The following is a 19,899-nucleotide window of genomic DNA, read 5'->3' as shown; positions in this document are numbered from 1 at the left end:
CATCAATACAAAAGCCAACGAAGCTCCCGCACTGACTGACACATGATCTAAATGAGACAGCCTGAAAAAAAAACCTTGATCTTTACTAAAACATATTGACTGAAGATCGAGCTCATGCAGTGAAACACATACACATGTAGGAAACAAGCGCTCTCTGTTGACTTTACTCACTGTATGAATGCCCCATCCAGAGGGAGGGACTTCCGGTCCTCTGCATCCAGTGGTGGTGAGCCGGGTGAGCATGTGCAGCAGGGTCCGCCCCTAACTGGTTCGCTCCTCCGGGAACCAGGAGGTGAGAGGTCAGGTCACCGTGGCAACTACTGGAAGGGTGGATCCTGGCGAACTCCACTCGATCCTTGTTTTCCCTGTTGTGGCAGTAGGCGGGGTGAACTTTGTCATTATCATGATTATCCCTCTTATTGTCATCATCATCATCACCATCACTATCATTATGATCATTATCTTCATCCTTGTCATCTTCATTACCACCGCTACCATTATAATCATCGAGAAAATGAAATGTGACAGCAACAGGAACAGCCATCATCTTGTGCCTGGTCTATGAGTTCTCATTATATGTTTTCTTCCCTTAATATGACTACATAATAAGAGCCTGATACTTCAGAGACATATTCATATTAGTCCCCGTAACATTAATGCACCACATCTCATCTCAGAGAAAGAGAGAGAGAGGGGAAGAGAGAGAGAGAGAGAGAGTAAAGGGGTACAGAAATACCACATCAAAGAGTGAGAAGAGTAAATGGAGTGAGGGGATGAAAGAAAAGAGAAGCAGAGCCTCAGACTGGGAGAGAGAAGCCCAGAGAATGAAGGAACTGCAGCTTATCAGATGAGAGCAAAAATGAATAGATGCGACCCTGTGCATGACCGTGAGACTACGACCGTGTGTTCGTATGCGCTTGTGTTTGTGAATTTAAGTGCACCTGATGATTATTTCTCTGTCTCTGTCCAGGTGATGAAGGCTGATCTGCTCCTCGGTCATCCTCTTCCTCTCCTCTGCCTCCCGGCCAAGAGGATACACAGGACGTGAAACCCCTGTATCACAAGCACAACAGTGCTGACGGTTACTATCATTCACCAATCAAAAATATCATCGGACTACTCCTGAAACTACTTCTGTTTTTCTGTTCCTGTAAAGTGAAAGTCTAACCCACAGATACTTGCATACATAATGTCACACTGCGATGTTCATTGCATGCCAGAAATTGTACTTTTCTTGCTTTCCTACTGACCCTCGATGTGACTCATATATTTCTATGACTAAAGTTATGCCATTCCTAAAAGTGCTTTGACGAACACTGCTCATGCAGAAATCAGCATCTCTGCCTCTGTACAACGAATTTCTCCCTGAACATGTAGAACAGTGAGTCAAGAGAGAAGCTGAGTCCCAAGTAAATGTCAAAAAGGACCATGAAATGTAAGATACTGTGCAATACCAATAGCTGCTCTCAAATGTCTAATTGTGGATTTTAACCATAACGCCGTCTATAGGACAGAAATAGCAGTAATTGACTTTCAGTGCAAGGAGGATAAATGATGTCTGACCTTTCATGCTGGGCAGCACCCTGCCCTGTCTGCTGTGTCCAGGGGTGTTGTCTGGGGAACGGTGAGGTGGCCGAGCTACCGCAACGGCAATACCAACCGGAGGCTGCCGCACCTCCCCTTCTCCTGTGTCTCCCGCCTCCTTCCCACCTCTGTCACCCCTCTCTCCCTCGTTAGTGGATCCACGGCGAGGAGGGAGCGACTGTTTGGGGGGGTCTTGCTGGGAAGTGTTGCTCTTAGCCCCTCCTCCTCTGTCCCCCTTCTCTGATCTCTCTCTCTCACCCTGCTTGAGGCAGCCCAGACCCCCAAAGGGGCTCCGCTGTGGCAGCAGCAGTGGCTGCTGGGAGCTGTAGTTCATTAGGTTCTTCATGGCACTGCCCTCACCCTCAGTGGTGTGCGACGCGGAGCGGGATAGAGGTGGAGGTGGTTGAGAATGGGGCTGGTTGTGGTCACTATTGGGAGCTCTGTTGCTGAGCCCTCTTATTTCATCATTGCCAACTGATGCATGATGGGAGCCTTTTCGCTGGTCCTCTTGGTGAGCCCCTCGAACGCCCCAGGAAGGTGCTGTCTGACCTCCATCTCTTCCCCTCTCTTCTGGACTTGCTCCATGGCTGCTGTGCTGCTGGTGCCTTATCCTTGCAACCTTCTGCCCCTCCCTCTGAGCCCCTGATGCCACCCTCCCATCAGGATGAGGACTTGAGTGAGAATAGTCCCTGAAGGGAGGAGTGCTGCTATCGGCGCCATTCTTGGATGTGCCCTGTCCAGCAGCAGGGTGTGTTCCCTGGGCATCTGGTGGGAGTGAGGGCCGGTAAACATCGTCCACAACCTCCACATCTCTGAAGGATGAGGGTCTGTCCAGGCTGCAGGACCGCAGCTCGGGCTGAGAGCTCATGTTGGAACTGGGCTTGTGGAAGTTCTGCGTCTGGTGGCTCCAGTCCGGAGGTTTGTCAGCTTTGCCATATCCAAGCTGCTGCTGGTGTGGCTGCGATTTTTCCTTCTTCTGACAACTGCTGAGTCGGTGATGAGAGGGACTTTCATACGATCCGTCTCCACTCTTATCGTCTCCCTTTCTTCCACCTCCTCCTGCTCCACGACAGTCAGGGGCTGCCAGGTCTCCCAGTGGCCCAACTGAGGGCACATAAGTTGGGCCAATGACTTTCGCCTCCCTGCCAGACCCTCCAGGCGTGGATGCGGGATCTTTGGAGGGCGTCAGTGTAAGAGGGCCGGGCGAACAGTAAAACTCAGGATGAGGATGGTGATGTGCATGGTGTATCCACCCTCCTGTGACTGTGGAGCCCATGTGCAAGGCATGAGGCGGAGGTGGCGGAGGGGGAGGAGGAGGCATCGAGTAGGAGGCCACAGAGTGGGGGGTTGGAGGTGCCAACATGGCTGTTGCTGCGGCCGTCCCTCGTCTCATACATTCAGAGGAGGAAGTTGAGGATTCAGTGATCCTCATCTCCCCATTTATGGGTCCATCCTTGGAGCACCGCCTGCCGCCTCCAGATGGAGGTCTGGCCACCCCACCACCACTGCAGCTGCTCAGTGCCCCCCCTTTTCCTCCAGAGCCAGTCTCTGTGCCTGAACCACCGGACAGTTTGCAGGCAGTCATATGCTTTGTCCCCTGACTGCTCGAGTCACTGTCTCTGTACTCCTTGTGTCGCTCCATCGAATGTCTGTGGTCCTCCTCCCTGCCCTGGGGTGTGAGGTGAGGAAGGAGGGCATGGTGAGGGTGGGAGTAAGCTTGGTGGTGGTAACTGGACGGAGTGGTGGCAGGGTTCATCTGATGAGGATGGTGGTGGTGAAGCTGAGGCTGTTTGTCTTTGCTCTCCTGGTGCCGCTCCTTGCTGCTCGATCGCTCCTTGTCCTTTGACACAGATGACACCCCTTTCTCACCCACATCCTTGGTGCTCTTCCCGCCTCCTCCCCCATTGTCCATCTCCCGGCTGCAAGAACCAAGTGGGTGGCCTGGGGCAGTTCTGGACAATGGGGGAAGGCTGTGATTGGTGGAGAGGAGAGGGGGCTGAGGAGGAAGGCCTCTCAGGTAGAAGTGATCTAGGAAGAAGAGACCACTTGAAATAAGTCATTAAAGGAAAAGGTTTGTAGAAATCTAGAGAAATTTGAATGTTAGCAGCAAAGAAACACTACTTTTCACAAAGTTTTATTAAAATTATTCCATTAAAATGTGTTTCTGCAGAGATATCTGGAGAAAAAGAAATGAAAAACTGCCAGCTTGAAAAACCTCCAAGTCACCAGTTCTTACTCCTGTGGTGACTGCTGATGAAGCATTTTAAGGAAGCATATATAAAGCTATTTTTTCACTCTGTTACATCCACACACACACACACACACACACACACATGGCAACACCTACCTTTTTGAGTTTCATAGAAGCGGTGCTGTCCGTAGAGACCGTTGCTATGGTGATCCAGGGGACTCATGGGGAGGAAAGGAGAGGCAAGACTTCCTGAATAGCTGGGGTACCCTGTCAGAGGGAGGGAGAGCGAAAAAGAATTGATGTTTCTCCGCAACGTTGACATTCAGCAGCCCTCTAAACAAACAGTTTATCTCTACAATCTATCATGAGATGGGGCCATTTTGGAGAACACAGAACAAATATGGCCGGTTAGTCTTACTTTCACCATAAATGCACTTATGCACAAACATGCCACAGGAGTTGACATTATTTACAGTGGACAAAGTGGTGACAAAAACCACAGCCGACAGCTACTGCCAAGTGTTTGCAGCGTTTAACTGGATGGAATTTGCTCTTCTACAAAACACATTTTTCCCAAACCCAAGACAAATAGTATGCAGAATCACACACACACACACACACAACCCCAACTTAAAACACACACACACACAGCCCTCCCAGGAGGTCACTGGGAGGTAAACGGTCGTTCCACTCTGTTCCTCGTCTTCAAGGACGTTGAACTGCATCGTGGGATAGAGGAGCTCTTGGTGGTTATGTTGACGGGGGCCAGAAGGGTGTAGGGATGGGTGAGGGTCAGTGTGGGTGTGTATGTGCACAGGGATGTCATGGTGGTGGAGAGTGGGTAGTATTGGGATGAAAAAAAAAAAATGCAAAATCACCACAGGCCCATGCACATACACATAAGCTCAGTACACAAGCGCACATTATGGGGCCAAAAGGCTTGGATTGTGTGTGTCTGTGTGTAAGTGTGTGTGTTCCCCAGCAGCTGGTTTCATGCCCCACAGAGTGTCCTTGCCGGCCCGTTAATTGGCAGCCGTTAAAAGTTTAACGGTGGTGGCCAAAGTAAACAGCACTCCATAAAAACTCATCCTACGCATTCCACAGTCGCACTGCAAAACCACCAACACCCCCTCACTGCTCCCAGCATGTGTGTGTGTGTGTGTGTGTGTGGGACTCGGTGTGTCTGCGTGTTCATGCAGCAATGTAAATGCATAAATGCGTGGGTGTGCGTGTGTGTGTGTATGAGTGTGTGTGATTACTCTGACTGGTTAACAACCAGTGAATCTAAATGGCGACAATTAGCCAAAAGGCTCTATCAGCCATCTAAAGCCAATCCCCTGGGTAATGATGAGTGATAAAACTCAGGAGGGGGGGGGGGTGAGACAGAAGAAGAGAGGAACAAAGACAGCAGAGGGACATGATGACAAGAAAAAAATGGGGGAGAGAAATAAAAGAAAGGAGGAAAGGAAGGATAGAGGAGGTTAGTGATTGAATATACAGTGGAGAGAAAAAGTAAAGGAGACACCAGAGGAACAGGGCTGTCAATATGAAAAGCCCCCAATCTGGTGCTGCTGTGAGGCGTATGAAGAGGGGAGAGGGGAGTGTGTGTGTGTGTGTGTGTGTGTGTGTGCGTGTTGCAGAGTTTGTGTGTTTGTGTGTGTGTGTGTGTGTGTATGAGGGGGGATGGAAGATGAAGGAGGAAGTGAAAGGGAAGTGAAGAGCTTTGAGATTTCAGAGATGAGAGGACAGAGGAAAGGGAGGTAAGGAGAGGAGCGAGAGCACATGAGAGAGGAGACAAAAAACAAGGACAGGTGTGGAAGAGGCAGAGCGGGCGAGTGAGAGGAGAGGTGTGTGTGTGTGTGTGTGTGTGTGTGTGTGTGTGAGAGAGAGAGAGAGAAAGAGAAAGACGTGGTTTCTTGTGCGTGAAAAAGAATATGTGCTGTTTTTCAAACGACTGTGCATTTCTTCGTGAATATGTCTCATCTGTGACTATGTGAGTGTGTGTGTCTGCGGTGTGTGTGTGTGTCTGTGTGTGTGTGTGTGTATTAGCCAGGTTTCTTCTCTCTGTGCTGGCTACGCTCCACTCTCTGGACCGTGGCCAGCTGGCAGACCGCCTACTGGAGCTCCCTGGCTTTAATTCTTAAAAACAATCATTTGTAGTGTGTGTGGGCGCGTGTTAGTGCGTGTGAGCGTGCGCGCCCACGTGTACGTGTGTGTTCAGACATCAAAGCTGAGCCACACAGACACAAAATCTGTCTGATAGGCACACACATTCTCCCTCCACACACACACACACACACACACACACATTCTTGCTCTCTTTTCACCACAGCTGCTCTCTCTTGTTTTCACGTTGAAGTCCTGCCTCTGACTCTTTCTATGAATCTGATTTAAGAGAGTCACCCCGGGCGCGACATTAGTGCTCATTTTCAGGGCTTAACTGTAGCTATTTATCGCTCGATGAGCTGCAAATGGGCAGTTGTACAAACAAAACTCTTGTCTCCTTTCAAGCTTTAAAGCTGCGTCAGGAGAGATTTCTGTGGAAGAACGCAGCTCTTATACGAGCTTCGTCTTCTGGCTGCAGCCGAGACGCGTCCCGTCTCCATGAGTGAGAGGCAGCGTGTTCCACTTATTTGCCCAAATTAAATTGGTGTGTACACTTCCTCGCCAGCAGGATGTGACAAATTAAAACTTATAGGACGGATATGCAAACTGTTTCGTAAACAGCGGCTTTCTCCAGAGAAAGTTCGACTCACCGTCTTTTGCCTCTGTTGCTCTTCTCCCAGAGGAAAGTACAGGAAAATACAAAAAAAGGATCTCGTCTTCATCTGGCCTATTTCTTCTCGACACATTTGAGCTCAAATTAAGATCAACATAAGATTTCGACCATCTTTTCATATGTCTTTATCTCAACTCCTGATTTTCTTTTCTGATTTTTAGTTGTCTGAAATAATCAGCTCTTAAGACAACAGTAAGATCCTACAGAAAACTCGATTGGCTTATAAATGAATCTGCACAACACTTGAAACTGCTATTGTGATCAAATGAAGCCCTGTAAGCACAGCACAAGATCTCCTGCTTTACTTGTGTTTCTCCTGTTATTCTCAAACTGGACAGGATTGATTTGTCAGATCTTGATCTTATTTTTCTCCTTAGGAGAATAGGGGGGGTGGGGGTGGGGTGGAAAAAATTTCCTCTAGGCTGATATAGAGCGATTAAAGGAGAAATTACCTCTAAATCAGCGGAATTTTCGTGATTGCATCCAAACTAATTTTTTTAATCATGCTGTCAAATAAGTCAGAAGCCTTTTTTTCGCAGCAGGCATTTTAACGTGTCATAGCAGGAAAAGCATAAATGAATTTAAGTGTCCCTGTAAGTCATGTGTGTGAGTCAGCATGCACAGCACCAGGATGCTGGGGCTAGCTCACCTGAAAGGAATGCAGTGGTTATTATTCTTATTGATCGAGCCTGTGCTTTTCCTGACGTGACATGTCAAAATGCAGTGGGAAGAGGACTGTTGGTACAGTGGTCACACAGCTGCTGGGTTTATGAAAAAAAAAAAAAATGGCTGCACTGAAGGTTGACTGGTTTGCATTTAATTCCTCAAGAACAATGTACGGGGAGTTAAAATCCGCACATAATATTGTTGACTCGCTCACATTTTGATAAAATCGGGCGAAACGTGAAAGTTCGGACCGTTTTCAGTTAGTTGAGAAACACAGCCTGTGGCGGAAGCTGTCTGTCTGTTGAAGAGGTTATCTCTCTAGACCCATCTCACTGTCAAAAGAGAAATCCTCTCACATACTCGTGCAGACACAGACAGAAACACATGCACATACATACCTGAAAGGGACAGATAACTAAGCCAAGCTCAGTCTTTGACCACAAACGGTTAACAGTCGAAAGAGGACATGATGCATGTGGATGAGCACATTTTTGTGAGTGTGTGTGTGTGTGTGTCTGATCAGGAAGGGGGCCGTTGGAGGTCGGTTAACCCAGAAGGGGCCCTGAGGGTGGGGCTGCGGTCAGAGGGGGAGGGGACGGTGAAGCGGGAGAGGATGGTGGAAATGGGGGGTAAGTTGTCAGTGTGTGTCTGTGTGTGTGCAGGGAGGTGCTCGTGAAACTTAAAACTCACCCCTAAAAGAGAGTGAGGAGGGGAAGTGAGAGATGATGGAGTGAAAGGAGGGAAGAACACGTAAGAGCCTGAAGTGTATTGTCAAATTACTGCCAATTATGGTGTTATTCTTAAATTGCATCAAGGCGTGTGTTTGTTTGTGTGCGTGTGTGTGTTTGTTTGTGTGTTTATGGGTCGGGGCAAGAGGAAGAGGAAGGTTTTGGTCGTGCACCAGTTTTAAGAGCGTCACGGTGCTTGAGCTCACAACTAGAAAACAGCCACAAACACAAAGCCACATGCTCGCTGACATACACAGCCACCAGAAGATGTGTGTGTGTGTGTGTGTGTGTGTGTGTTTTTCTATAAGTAGCATCATCTGAGGCGTCACTGCAGCGTGTGTTTGGCCTCAGCTCAGTGTTGGTTAAACCACTTAATGGCTCCATCTTGATCTAATCCCAAACCAAGACCCTGGATTAACCAGAGACCCAAGCACTCTGGGCTGCCTCCTCTTTCTGTGTGTGTGTGTGTGTGTGTCTGTGTGTCTTACCTTCATGTGAATGGGGGAACCAGATAGGGGAAGCGCTCGAATGGGGTCCAGCCCTATAGGAGGGGGAAGAGGGGGAGGCAGCAGGTCCGGAGGGGTGAGGAGGGTGGGAAGGCGGGGACCCCAGACTGCTGGCCAGGAAGGACCCCATGAAGGAAGCACCTGTGCGACACAGAGAGAGGCTGCAGGTCAGAGAGGTGCTCGCTGATTAAATTTGTCTCTGGGTGAGCGGGAAGTGGGGATGAGTCCACCGAGGTGCCAACGACTAAGCAACACCACAGAAGAAGAACTGAGAAGCCCCAAAGTATGGCTGCTAAACTGAGAAAGAGCAGATGTGCAACCAAACTGCCTGAGCAATTAAAAAAAATAAACGTGCAAATGACAAGTGTGTCACGCTGTCTTCTTTTCTACACGTCTTTGCACAGAAACACCTCAGGTTTTCACACTTATTCGATGGTGCTCCCTGCACATGTCTGCTTTTAGGTCCTTAAATGATGCCTGCCTATTTACACCCAGATGTACTAGTTACTTGTTTCTTGCAAACACGTCGTCGCCACTGGGCAATGTAGCACCAGACCACAGTAATCTTCAAAATAAAAGACATAGCAGCCTTATATTTTGACAAGAGTCAAAATATTGTTTTAATATCACTTAAATGCAACATTTTGCAGAACCCAGCTGGAGTTTGAGGCTGTTAGATGGTGAAAAAAAAAAGCGAGACACGGCAGATCTGGGTGGTATTAATATTACTGAGTAGTGCTGTGAAAAATGAAATTTCCTGACCTGCCCTAGAGAAATTAATCCCTCCAAGCTACAGTCACACTGCAGCTGGAAGTGTCCCAATTCTGATCATTTTTTTTCTCCTCACATGTGACATAGATATCAGATTTTTTTTCTCTTAAACTTACGATCCAGAAAAAGCTTCAAGGAGACAGTTTTTTTCTCAACTCTGATCTGAATATATATAAACTCAGGCCAGAGGCTTGTGACTGACTGTTTTTTTTTTTGAATGCTCAAATAAGAATTTGTCACTCGAGCCAGTTGACTTTATTTTGGTGCCTTAGTCAGCATTAGCTTCAAATGCTAACCCTGCTGGCTGAATGTCAAAGGCTAAGTTTAAGCTGTAGTTCTTAAAGAGGAAACGTACAACAGGAGGTTACACGAGTTGCTGATTTCAGTTTTAGCGCCGGACTGTTTTTTCGGTCTGACTGTCCGCTCAGACTTGTGCGCTGCCGTGGTTGCTCTTTACTCATTCCCAGCTCACCTTCTCACCGGTCGTGTGGGTGAAAATCAGATTTCCTGGTTCTAACCTTACTGACAAAGATGTCTGCAAGCTTCATCACAGATGTTACATCCAGGTTTACTACAGGTCATGACCAACCTGATGGCAGCGAGACACAACAACAGAGAACTTCACTGGTGAAATCTTCAGTTCAGCTGAAACTTGAAACTGGCGTGCTTGAAACAAGACGGAGAAGCGTCTTTTGTTGATTCTCAGCATATCCACTCCTATTCTACACGGGTCTTATGATTGGATCTTCTATTGAATACATCCTGCGGAAGATTTCACCAATCAAATTCAAGAATTCACAGCTCAGTTTGGAGTGAAAACCTAGTTTCATGACTGAGAGGAAGCTTCAGATGTTCGGTTTCATCCTGTAGCGGTTTCACTGAACTGAGCAAAGAGTTTGGCTCCGTTTGAATGTATCTCCACTTATCAGCATGCTCTCATTTAGTGGAACAACCAGAACAGTTGTAGGGGAAGGAGGAAACATATCCACAGGGAATCAGGTAATTAGTCACTGGATGGAGAGAGAGAGAGAGAGAGAGAGAGAGAGAGAGAGAGAGGTGGTGGGTTGGGTCGTTACCCATAAACCCTGCCTCGCATCAGAGACAATTACCACAACCACAACAGTCCACATCTGAGTCTCTCTCTCTCACACACACACAGACACACATATGTAAAGAGTACCCTCACCTCAACCACGACCTGACGCCATAACAACCACAACCACAAGTGCCTCCAACTGTCTGCCTCTCTCTCTCTCTCTCTTTCTCTCTCTCTCTCTCTCTCTCTCACACACACACACACACACACACACACACACTAGAAAGAGCCTGGATGGAGCAGCGGTGTGTATTAAGAGATATGTTAGAAAGCAAGTGTGTGTCTATTTATACAACTGGATCTGAAGCATTTACACACACACACTGATAAGGACAAACACACACACTGTACCGAGACAATTAAACTTAGAAATCCCTCCATCTATTGAGGTTGATATTTTCACTTTCTGTATTCATAGAAAAAGACTCGTCCAAAACCTTCCTTTCTAGACATTTATTTTCTCTCTGTCTCTCTCTCTCTCCCTCTCTCAAACAGGATATTTTCACAGTGTTTTTTTCTCTTTCTTTTTTTTTTTTCTTCTCCAAATCCCCTCTTGTACAACTGTAGATCAGTGGCCTTTCAGCCAGTCATAATAAAACACAGCTCGTATAAGACTCAGGCTGGTTTCACAAGGCCCCCTGGCAGTGCAGACTCACACACACACACACACACAGGTCAAATAGAGACTCACACACACACACATACTGTACCTCATCTACGAGAGCAGACAATAGAAAAGAAAGCTCAGGTTCCAGCTGAGCAGCCATGCATTTCTGAAATTAGAAGCAGCATCCTGAAGTGTCTCCAACAGCCATCAAAGTTAACTTGCATAAAAAAAAAATACTTTCACTGATCACTGAAAAGCAGCGATATTGATTAGTAAGTTTACTCTTTTTCTTTAATCTCTCGCCCTCTCTCCACCCATCCCCCCTTTCCCCCCATCTTTTTCCATTTACTCATCTCTTTCCTTTTGTCCTCTTTTTTTCCCCCCATTCCCTCTTTCCTGTCACCTCCCTCCCTCCACCTCGCCCTCTCTGTCTGTTTTCTGTTGGTGAGTTGAGGAGAAAATCATATTTGCCCGCTCCCTCTGGCTTGCTGATATGGAAAATCATCTCAGAGGCCAGCCACTAACGTAAACCTTATTTCTGTCCCTGTTTTTTTTTCTTTTCTTTTTTTTTTCCTCCTCCCCTTCTTCTTCTCTTCCTGCCCTCTGCTCCCACCTTTGTTTTATCCCGATCTGCACATTCCCTGCACATCTGTCACCGCTGCATCCTCTCGTAGTTTCCCGTAGCTCTGAGCCGAAACTGCGAATAGATGACTGCAAGCACGTCAAATTAGCCACAACTGAGTATCAGACAAAGAGCGGGCGAGACAAAACAGAGGCACAGCCAACGTTACACAAGCTCTATGCTTCAGTGAGTTTGATTGATCAACCGCAGATATTTATCTACATCAAAAATTCAGCTCTGACCAAAGTCACATCATCATTATACACCGCACATTACTATATCTGCATATGTTATTTACTATAAATACAAGCTGCTGACTGAGAAAGCAGCTCCATTCAGTCTCTGTAGTGGTAATTAAAGTAGGAAATGTGTTCGTATGCCTCCCATTTTTCCCAGTTGGCATCATGAATTGGAAAAGTGTGTCAACACACAGGCAGCGAATCCTCCGATGTTGAATATCCAAGGTAATAAAAACCCGAATTATGAGTTTCTATTCATACTAATGCAGTCAGCTGTACTTACAGAGAGTAAAATCTGCTTTAGTTTATTGATGATTGACTGTAATGTGATTTGCTAAGGGGAAAATCCACTCAAAAATACATGTTGTAACATGGTTGTATATGAAAAAAAAAAATGTTGGATGTGTTCCTTGCTTTTCTGGGCAGGTTTTGCTGCTTGGCATATTTTTGGTATTCTCATGGATAACGGGGCCAAACATAAATTTTGAGATGTTATATTTCCAGTGCAGCCACAATGGAGTTTGATAGCAGCGAAACCAAAGCCTCGACAGTATAGGCATCAAGGTTTGGTGTCAGTGCTTTAGACTCAAACAGCCAGAGTTTCAGAGGTGCCATTTTACACTGATGATTGTCATATGGGGAAAAATGTATCTACAAAAAGCCAAAAAACAAAAACAAAAAAAAAAAAACAACTAAATACTCCACAGAAAGTAGCTTTGTAACTGAGAAAACTGTCACACTCTTCCTGCTGTGAGAGGCTGATATAAATAACACCTATGTTAGTGTGGGAATCTTTTAGGGTGGATTTTTTAAATTTAACTCCAACAGATAAAAGTTGCAAAAAAAAAAACAACAGAAAAAAAGAAGAGTGTTGTCTCAAATTGAACATGAATGCACTCACAAGACACACTATGGCAGTTTTAATAATGATGGATCAATGATCTCTGCTCAAAATGCTCAGCAGTCATGTTTAGAAACAGTTGGAGTGGAAATGCTTTCATGCAAAATGATACCAAAGTGTCAAATGATGAAAAGCACCTAAATATGTCAAGGTAATGTTCTCATTTATAGATTACAACAGAGCTGGTTTTGCATTTTTTAAGCAAATTTAAATACAGTGTATGCAGCGTGGTGCAGGAGCCAGGGGTGGTGTTGGTGGTGGTGATGGGGTTGAGTGTGAAAAACATAACCCTGAACCTCCTTTTGTGTGTTCATCTCAGCAGCTGCTGAGGAGGAAATTTACAGTGAAACAAAACAGAGAGACAACAGACAACAGGCCAGACCGTCCCAAGGTTTCCCCACTATACTAACAAGAGAAAGGGAGGAGGAGGAAGAGGAGGAGGAGGAGGACGAAGCAAACAGGAGAGGAGAAAAGCAAAGACACCAACGGAGGAGAGATAGAGGTGATCCAACCAATGTCACAAGGAGAAACACAGATAAAGGAACAAAGTGATATTCTGCGCTCTAGCTCTCTGAATGGACTGCTGCTGATCAATACACACACACAATCACAAACAAACTCTCTCTCTCTCTCTCACACACACACACACACACACACACACCTGGAAGGATGACAAGTAAAATCGATCTCTGTCCGATTGAAGATCAATATCCTCTCGTGTTCTATTGTCACATTTGCCAATTAACAGAAGCCTCTGTCCACACATTGATATACTGAACTCTCTCTCTCTCATACACACACACACACATGCACAGTGAGGCTGTACTGTCAGGCTCTCAAGCCCTCTCAGTAGTCACTACAAATGGCTCAGTAAAAGTGCATGTCTGTGTGTGTGTGTGTGTGTGTGTGTGTGTGTGTGTCAGAGGTTCTGACTCTCGTTAGCTTGGCTGTTACGCCTATGCCGTACACTTGGCAACCTCTCGTCAGTCCGACCCTTTCATAAGCCTCCAACCACCAAGGGCCCTGGCACCGAGCCTTCAATCTGTGTGTGCATGTGTCCGTTTGTGTGTATGCGGGTGTCTGTGTGCCTGCGTGTGTGTGTGTGCATGCCTGTGTTTTGTGTGTGTATTTAGGGGGCAGGAGTCAAGCCAGACCTTTCTGATCTGTTTTGACACCACGGAATTGCACAAGTGACAGGGCTACTCAAACAAGGCGGTCGTGGAAGGTGCTTACACACACATACACACACACACACACACACACACACACACATACACACAAAGGTCCATAAAAGCATTATGGCACTGGGGACACAAACACATTCAATGTGTGACTAAGCGCCCGAGCGGTGCTTACAAAGACTACGTTCAGGGGAGAAAAGGAGTTCTTTTGCTCGACGAGATCCAGATAGCATTTTCCTTCTGCTCTATCTTATTATTCATCAACGATTCCTCTTGACTCATTCATGTTAGAAAGAGCAGGGTGTGCAAGCAAAGCATGGCATGTCGCCTGGGACGAGCAGCTGCACTGAATCACATTACGGCGGGAAGAGGAGAGAGGACAGAGAAAGAGAAGGAGAAAGGGAGCGAGAGAGAGAGAGAGAGAGAAAGAGAGTAGAGGGGGGAACTGAGATAAAAGAGCTACAAATGAGAGATTTCCCTGTGAGGCGCATAAATCAGCAGACTATGAACAGCACAGCTCAAAGCCTGACTCCCAGGCTGCGGACCAGAGCCTCGCCATCCACACATCCAGGCAGACGCACACTCTCTCTCATACCATCTCCCCAGCATGCACAAGACTACAGTAGTAACATCCCGATCTTACATCGCACCTACATGTGTGCGTTTACACCATCAAAAGCCACTGAGGATGCTGAAAGACACGTCGTCTGCTGGCCACAGCTCCATGAAAACTACAGGAAATAAAAGCAGCAGGAAAGCAGGAGGAATTAAAAGTGAACAGGGAAGAAAACGTGCAACATTGCACCTTGTGTCAACCCAGCTTGAAAAGCCCCAAAAAAAACCAAAAAAAAACAACTCCAGTGATGTTCAGTGTTTTCCGTCGGCGAACGTGGCCCACAAAATGTGCAAGTAAACTGTGAGTGAGGAGGAAAATGTTCCTGCTTTTGACCACAGACTTTTTGGATGCCACACACCCACCCACCCACGGCTGGAGGAAGGACCATATATGGTCGTGGAGAGCAGGAACTAACAACATATGAGAGTTTCTTAGGAAGCAGGAAGGTGTGGTGTGGGGGGGGGGGGTTGTCAGAGTAAGCTTTTCCATGTTTCACCAAAGAAAACAGGGGAATTTGGGGAATAGGGGTCATACGAGACTGGTTCTGCTGCCTCGGTCAGAATGAAACACAAATGGTACATGTGGGCACACATACACACACACACACACATACGTAGAGACACACACACACACACACACACACACACACACACTCTAATTAAAAGCATAAGGTTGCTGATATTTCAGGAAAGCCTGCGGTGAGAGCCAATAATGCAATTCAGTCTAACTTGTGTGTGCGTGTGTGTGAGTGTGTGTCTGCGTATGTGTGTGTGTTTGGCAACCCCCGCCCCCACCATCACCCCCACAGTAGCTTTACAGCTCTGGTAAACAGTGAGGAAGCCTGTTCCGGGAGTTCTGGTCGTCTGACATGCCTGTGCCACGCCCCTGCGGTCCATCAGTCTGCAGCCACGGCAAACACACACACAGACACACGCACTCACACACACACACAGACACACACATCTTCACTTAGATGAAGACATGCACTGACTGTAATGATTTGAAGCTGTATGTGCCTGCTGCTGGATGAAATACACCTGGGGGTCAAGACACCAGGAAAAGCACAAAGTGAGTCTAACAGAAAACAGTGGAGACAGAGATGAGCAGGTACACATGTGTTTCTTCAGGAGTCATATGACCTAACACAACACGAGTTCACCACGTATCAACTTTTACTACTTTCTGGTTACATATTACAACCTACGGTACATTAGCACACAGTCCCTATTAAACACATGTTCTTTAGGGCTGAAATATGTGACTCTGTTACTTATTAACAAGTATTCGTAGATTACAGTTCAAAACCATGAAGGTAGATGTTAGTTAACAGTATGCGAAGAGTGTCTGATGCAATGATTCAATATTTGGCTCAGATATTAATTTGACAAGTGATTTTTAAATTTTAACAGTGGATCACTGGCCCACCGTGACAGAATTGAGCTCCTCTAAGCTCAATTTTAGCTTCTTTCCACTCATCGTTTTAGTTTTCTTGTCTGCAACTGTTTAGCTTCAGTTTCACTGCTCTCATAGGCAGCTGTTTTCAACAAAAATGCTCTAAAAGCCCAAAAAGAAGAAACCAGCAAGTGAGCATAGTGAAGCTTTTAGCAGCCAGAGAGCAAAGTATTTCTCTCAAGAGGTGGTGGAGACCAAAAACAGAACAAAAAGGAAAGTGAATATTGGATTTAACATACATTAAGAGGCCAGATGCATGACTCAAAGTGAAGCTAGTGCTGCTACATTTCTGCTGGTTGTTCAGTATATCGTCTAAAAAAAGCTGATATACGTCAGCGTTTCGCTTAGATTTAATATGCTTCCTCACCAAGTTGATGCAAGATAAGTAACTGAAGTATTTTTAAAGTGAGTCTTATCTTTATTCTAAAGCATTTCAAGCTATTTTTTCCAAGCAGGTTTGAGGTTGTGCCCCCAGATTTGTAGCGGCGGTGCAGCACAGTCCTGCTTCAGCTAAAGTTAGCTCCAGCGCCAGTGGAAATAAACACACCTACGCAGCAGAAGCGAAGCAGCAAGGCGGCTGCAGCGAAGACAACAACGTCTTTTAAACAGGAGACCCAGATTTCACCATATCAAAGTCGGCCGGCAATCCACCTTGTTGAAGTGTCCTTGAGCAAGACACTGAATCCCTACCAGTTCTGCCAGTGCTGTAACTGACCCTCTGATCTGCAGGCAGCCGACAAAAGGTGAACTTCGCTACGGGGATCAAATATCACATTATTATTACAGTACGCTACTTACAAGCCATCTACAGTGCTTCCTTCAATCCCACACCACTGAGTCATACCATAGTGTCACTGGAGCAGGAAGTGTGTGTGCGACTATGTATAACTGCCTGTGTGTGTGTGTTCAACCACGCCGCACCGTATCACCCTCCATCATCGTGAGTTGAGGGGTTGTGGTTCCTAGAGAAGCACTTTACTTAAATTAGACCCTCAACAGCTCGACATGCAGGTGTCAGCGTGCGCATATGTGTGTGTGTCTGCATGTGTACTGTATGTGTGTGGGTGTCAGACAGTCAGTGTGTGCCAGTGTGTGTGTGTGTGTGTGTGTGTGTGTGTGTGTGAGGAGGAAGAGACTGAACAAGAGAGAAGAGCGGGATCAGCAGACAGCGAACACGAGAGAGAGAGGCAACGAGGGAGCGAGCGGAGGAAGAGAGAGGGAAGCAGCAGGCGACGGAGGGAGGGAGGGAGGCAGAGAGGGAGGGGTGGGTGCGTAAGTGAGTGAGTGAGTGAGGAGGGACGGGAGCTGGCGAAGCGAGAGAGAGAGAGAAAGAGAGAGAGAGAGAAAGCAGGTGAGAATAACCTAGTCTGACCTTATTTCAGCATGGCTTTCCCATTCTTTATATTCCCTCATTGCTGTAATATTTACACAGGAATAAAAGATTATTGGAGAGATCCACGGAGAGGAAATAAAGAGGGCGGGAAGGGGGAGAGAGGAAAAATAAACAAAAGAAAGGATGGAGAGAAAGAGGCTGATGGAGTGGGGGGAAACGGATTGTAATAAATCTCAAATTGAAGGCGCAACTAATAATTATTTTCATTATTGATTACTTTGCAAATTAGTTTTTCCATTAATCGTTTAGTCTATGAAATGTCAAAAATAAATTGTGAGAAGGCCCATCAGAATTTCTCAGAGGCTTTCAAATATCCGAATCATTCCAGTCAACAATCCACAACAGATGTTCAATTGACGATGATATCAAACAGAAAAAGAACAGGACTTCCTCACGTTTGAGGAGCTGGAAGAGGCAAATGTTTGGCATTTTGTCTTAAATGATTGAAATGAAGATTAATGATCATAAAAGTGCCAATTTTCTGTCTGGTTATTTCAGTCTTATCTCCAGTGCAGTGTGGGGAAAAAAAAAGAAAGACAGCATCGAATTAGCACAGAAAAAAATCTACTCCCAAATTTTGTACAAAAGTTCCTGACCTTGTAGACAAGGACCTGGACAGGGACAAACACACAGGCTGGTTATGAGGCCCTAAATTACAGCTTTACAACAGCACTCTACCAGAACAGCCAAACAAGAAAGCTGAGAGAAACCAATAATTGACTGTAGAGCAGAAAGGATTAGTTGATTAATTGAGAAGAGGACTGACAGAAAATGTATCAACAACTATTTTCTTTATTTTTGATAAATCACTGGGGCTAAGTTTTACGCAAAAAAATGTTTACTATAGTTTCAGGTTTTTCGGACAAGCTGAAGACAGCACCTGGACGTCAGGGAACTGTGATGTGAATTTGTTTTGTTCACTGCAAACTGAATCAATTCATTGTGGCAGATTAGTGGACACCAAAAATAACCATTGCAGCTTTGATTCAGTGTTATTGATTTTCCATGAAATCATTTAGGGACTTGATTATGACCATTAAATGACCACAAAAAAAAAAAAAAAATAACAACAAAAAGTTAATTTTGGGGGTTTTGCTAGTTTTATGTGGGCTGTCACAGCAAATACTCTTATGATATTATCTTAATGATCCCTGGCTACCAGCAGAAGTCGTCCTGAGCTCTCACTGTCTCACTGTGCACACTGGGCCATTGAGACAGAGCCTCACTTCCTCACTGAACTACACAAACATTTTTACACAAAACTAGCATCATACTGCACATCCAGAAATCTCCTATGAGAGAAATGAGGATAAACTTCCTGACATTTTGGGAAAGATCAATTACCTGGGTTGAAAAATATGTGTCTGCCCACCAGGCCTGGTGTCACTAAATAGCCAATGAATAACACAACATCCTGCATGTTATCACCACGCATTTTTTGTATGTCTTTTGACGCCACACAGTTTCCCTGCTGAGTAACTCTAAACCCTTAACCCTAACCCCTGACCCGAACTAAAACAGCGTTTAATAACACACAAAAAGCTTAAAATATGTAGACGTGACACACAGAATGTCCTTAAAAGGGACGTGTATAACACAGTCACACAAAAAAACTGTTCTGTTTGCTTCTGTTTAAAATATTTGTCTGGTTATGATTATTTATCCATGACACTGTGTTGTATTCGGTAATATGTTATTTAGGTTTGGTAATAACATTAACATCCAGCCCACTACAGCTTATTTGATAAAAAAAAAAAAAAAAAAGCTGAGACAAATGGAAGAGCCAATAAAACAAAGTTAAAACCAACACAAAGAGGTTCTGATGAAGTAAGACATACGAAAACACACACACACACACTCACAGTCAGCAGTGAACACACACATGCAAAAGCAGAGATAAGTGCACACTCACACACAAAAGATGTTCCTATATTATGCATGCACACATGCTCCCAAACATTACAAAAACACACATCAAAACGACCAGGAAAAGACAGTAGGCGGTTATTAAAGAGACAAGAGAGAAAAATAGAGAGAAGGAGAAGAGACACTTTACCAGCAATCAAAGACACAGAGGAGAAGAGACAGAGAGAGAAAGAGAGAGAAGTGGAGGTAGAGAGAGAGAGAGAGAGAGGGAGAGGGAGAGAGAGAGCGAGAGAGAGAGAGAGAGCGGGAGGGAGAGAGACATGCAAAAAGACAGAGTTTGCTTCTAATCAGCCTGGATCCAAAATTTAGACAGGCACACACAGAGGCACAAGCAGTCCCAGTAGGATTAGGACCTCGGCACCGTGTGTGTGAGTGTGTGTGTGTGTTTGTGTGTGTGGTGTGTGCACGTCCCACGAGACTGATTAGCCATGAATGACTGATGACGGATCTTTGTTGTTTTTTCTTTTTTTTTTTTTCTTCTGCTCTCTCTCTCTCGCCCGCGCTCTCTCTTCGTGTTTTCTTTCTCACTACTCTCAGCTCCGGCAAAAGCATGGGAGGGGATTCACACACACACACACACACACACACACACACACACACACACAGAGAGAGAGAAAGAGAGAGAGAGAGAGAGAGAGATA

The 19,899-nt window shown here is 45.7% G+C and overlaps 1 protein-coding gene across 2 annotated transcripts in view; it reads right to left on the bottom strand.

Annotated features, from left to right (window-relative positions):
* The window catches only part of bahcc1b (BAH domain and coiled-coil containing 1b), a 64,970-nt gene that overhangs the window by 25,483 nt on the left and 19,588 nt on the right, over nucleotides 1-19,899 (bottom strand). For both annotated transcript variants that reach the window (XM_071462247.1, XM_071462246.1), the window contains exons 3-7: nucleotides 8,437-8,595; nucleotides 3,932-4,042; nucleotides 1,564-3,612; nucleotides 942-1,053; nucleotides 172-365 (exon numbers count right to left, since the gene is read on the bottom strand). In XM_071462247.1, the coding sequence (XP_071318348.1) occupies nucleotides 172-365; nucleotides 942-1,053; nucleotides 1,564-3,612; nucleotides 3,932-4,042; nucleotides 8,437-8,595 (2,625 nt within the window). The remainder of the gene's footprint in view (nucleotides 1-171; nucleotides 366-941; nucleotides 1,054-1,563; nucleotides 3,613-3,931; nucleotides 4,043-8,436; nucleotides 8,596-19,899) is intronic.

Source organism: Trachinotus anak, unplaced genomic scaffold, assembly GCF_046630095.1.
Source record: "Trachinotus anak isolate AG129_WGS33_773 ecotype Australia unplaced genomic scaffold, CSIRO_AGI_Tana_v1 ptg000025l, whole genome shotgun sequence".
NCBI classification, from domain to species: domain Eukaryota; kingdom Metazoa; phylum Chordata; class Actinopteri; order Carangiformes; family Carangidae; genus Trachinotus; species Trachinotus anak.
The sequence above is the reverse complement of the archived record's forward strand: the minus strand, read 5'-3'. Positions and strand labels throughout refer to the sequence as shown.